Genomic DNA, 2,982 nt, shown 5'->3' on the forward strand with positions numbered 1-2,982 from the left:
GCGGACGGGGACGGGGCTCTGGTCCCCAGGTGGGACTTAAAGTGCAAACGGGGGCAGAGCTGGGGGGGAAGCTTTGATCTTTGACTGGGGCGTGGCCTCTGGGGCGGAGCTTCTCTGGGGGCGTGGTCTCCAGGAGCTTCTACCTGTGTGGTGCTTAATCTCCCAGAGGCGGGGCTTCGCCCTGAGGGCGTGGCATCCAGGGGCGGGGCTTCTACCTGAGTGGGGCATAATCTCCCAGAGGCGGGGCTTCGCCCTGAGGGCGTGGCATCCAGGGGCGGGGCTTCCACCTGAGTGGGGCATAATCTCCCAGAGGCGGGGCTTCGCCCTGAGGGCGTGGCATCTAGCGGTCCTGCTCAGAGCATCTCCTCCCCGCACTCCGTTCGGAAGGGGCGGGGACAGGTCGGTGGGCGGGCCGGCCAGGGGTGGGTCTCCCCTGGAACACGCAGTGCCCTGTGCCCGCAGGTGTGCGCTCGCGGCACGCCGGGCCCCAGCGCGCTCTGGACCACGGCGTGGGGCCTCCTTTTGCTCACGGCCCCAGCGTGGGCACAGCGAGGCCGGAAGAAGGTGGTGCACGTGCTCGGTGAGTGGCCTGCGCGTGGCGTCGCGCCCTGGAGAGGCGGCGCAGTGACCGCCCTGCCCTCCGGTGGCCGCCGCCTCCTGCCCCTGCCCCTGCCCCCTGACCCCCTGACCCTGACCTCGCCCGAGTCCTCCCGCGCCCCTCCCCGGGACTCGCCCGCCCTCCGGGCCCCTCTGAGCTCGGCTTGGTTCGCCCCGCAGAGGGCGAGTCGGGCTCGGTGGTGGTGCAGACAGCGCCCGGAGAGGTGGTGAGCCACCGGGGTGGCACCATCGTCCTGCCCTGTCGCTACCACTACGAGGCCGCCGCGGACGACCAGGACGGCGTGCGCCTCAAGTGGACCAAGGTGGTGGACCCGCTGGCCTTCGCCGACGTCTTCGTGGCGCTGGGCCCGCAGCACCGGGCATTCGGCAGCTACCGCGGGCGCGCGGAGCTGCAGAACGACGGGCCCGGCGACGCGTCCCTGGTCCTGCGCAATGTCACCCTGCAGGACTACGGGCGCTACGAGTGCGAGGTCACCAACGAGCTGGAGGATGACGCGGGCATGGTCAAGCTGGACCTGGAAGGTGACCAGGCGTGGGGTTCACTTGGCAGGGAGGAAGCGGGGGCCGGGGGGGGGACGGATCGAGTTGGCTGAAGAAGTGTTGTAAAAGTGTCAGTAGGGCAGGGGTTCGGGGGCGGCGCGGTCCCGACGCGTGGACCATGCCGGGAAGGCGGACTCCACCTCCGCTTCCCGGCGGGGCTACGGCAGACCTCACCCCGCCCCGCTGAGCCTGGCACTGGCCAAGCCTTCCGCTCTGGCTCGCAAACGCATTTCTCAGAAGCCCGCCCCGTCTACCAGCGAGGGTCCCAGGGCTGTCTATCATTGGGCCAGCTCCAATCACGTGCCCGCGAGTGAGCCAATCACAGTGGCTGAGTGATGGGCTTCGCTGATTGGCTGGGCGCGAGGATGGGGCGGGGCTTGCAGCGAAGGATTCCCTCTGTATCGGGGACGGCCCCAGCCCTCCCGGACGAGGCGCTCTCCCCAGCCCAGCCTCAGGGAGGACGGCTGGGCCAGCCGATGGCCCGGGGGCTCGGGCAGAGCCAGGGACTCGCTGGCCCCGCGTGCCTCCTTCCCGGGCCTGCGGAGAACATCCAAACCCTCCCTGCTCCTTAAAACGCAATGACCTCTCGGCTCCTGGACGGACCGAGTCCAGGAAGGGACGACTTCCGCCCTGAGCACTAAAGGTGGACGGAGAAACCAGCGGGCACCGCCTGGAACAAGGCGTCTGTGCCCTGCGGCCAACTTTCCGGAACCTTCCGAGGCCGTCCGGGGTGGGTGGGGGAGTCCTGTTCTGGGCACAGACAGTCCAGCGGGAGGGACTGTTACTGCACGTGCGGTGTCAGGGACAAGCAGGGCTGAGCGGAGCAGAGGGGTTGGGTTCTGGAGGACGAGCAGGAGTTCGGCAGGTGGGAAAGAGCAGAAAGAACATGTGCAGAGGTGTCGAGCTGAAGGCCAAAGACGCCTCACGGGGTGTGAGACGCACGGCCGGGGCGAGGCCGGGGGAGGGATGGACCGAGCGTCCAGTCTGGACGGAGGTCAGACGCCGCGCATCCCCCGCCAGGCGTGGTCTTCCCCTACCACCCCCGGGGAGGCCGCTACAAGCTGACCTTCGCCGAGGCGCAGCGCGCGTGCGCCGAGCAGGACGGCATCCTGGCGTCGGCGGAGCAGCTGCACGCGGCCTGGCGCGACGGCCTGGACTGGTGCAACGCGGGCTGGCTGCGTGACGGCTCGGTGCAGTACCCGGTGAGCCGGCCGCGAGAGCCCTGCGGAGGCCTGGGCGGGGGCAGCCCCGGAGCCGCAGGCGGCGCTAACGGAGGCGTTCGCAACTACGGATACCGCCACAACGCGGAGGAGCGCTACGACGCCTTCTGCTTCACCTCCAACCTCCCGGGTAGGTTGGCCCCGCCCCCAACGGCGTAGGTCCCGCCCTCAGGGGAAGGAGGCTCCGCCTCTGAACGCACAGACCCCGCCTCCTATTGGGACGGTTTCCGGGAGAGTAGCTCACCCTTCCCAGTGAGCATGCCCAAATGCAAACCCCACCCCCTGGCGGAAGGTCCACCTATGGGAGGAAAGTCCGCCTCCCCGATACTCAGCCCCGCCCACAGGAAGGAGGCCACGCCCCCTCCCCGCCTCAGCTGTCCGGGACCTCAGGGCCACGGACCGGCTCTGCTCTCTCCCGACCCGGCTCCTGGAGCCCGGGGTGGGAGCGCTCCTGGACCCTGACACGGAGAGTCCTGGGCCGTGGGGGGGCAGGGGCCACGTCCTGACCCTGATCCCGACGCCACCCCGCAGGCCGCGTGTTCTTCCTGAAGCCGCTGCGGCCCGTGCCCTTCGCGGGGGCGGCGCGCGCGTGCGCGGCGCGGGG

General features: G+C 70.2%; 1 protein-coding gene across 1 annotated transcript in view; it reads left to right on the forward strand.

Moving 5' to 3' along the window:
• Hapln4 (hyaluronan and proteoglycan link protein 4) overlaps positions 1 to 2,982 on the forward strand; it is a 13,804-nt gene that overhangs the window by 8,910 nt on the left and 1,912 nt on the right. Inside the window, exons 3-6 of the mRNA XM_013028310.1 lie at positions 463 to 580; positions 778 to 1,140; positions 2,179 to 2,508; positions 2,910 to 2,982. Coding sequence (XP_012883764.1) covers positions 463 to 580; positions 778 to 1,140; positions 2,179 to 2,508; positions 2,910 to 2,982 — 884 coding nt within the window. The remainder of the gene's footprint in view (positions 1 to 462; positions 581 to 777; positions 1,141 to 2,178; positions 2,509 to 2,909) is intronic.

Source organism: Dipodomys ordii, unplaced genomic scaffold (assembly GCF_000151885.1).
Source record: "Dipodomys ordii isolate 6190 unplaced genomic scaffold, Dord_2.0 Scaffold108, whole genome shotgun sequence".
NCBI classification, from domain to species: Eukaryota; Metazoa; Chordata; class Mammalia; order Rodentia; family Heteromyidae; genus Dipodomys; species Dipodomys ordii.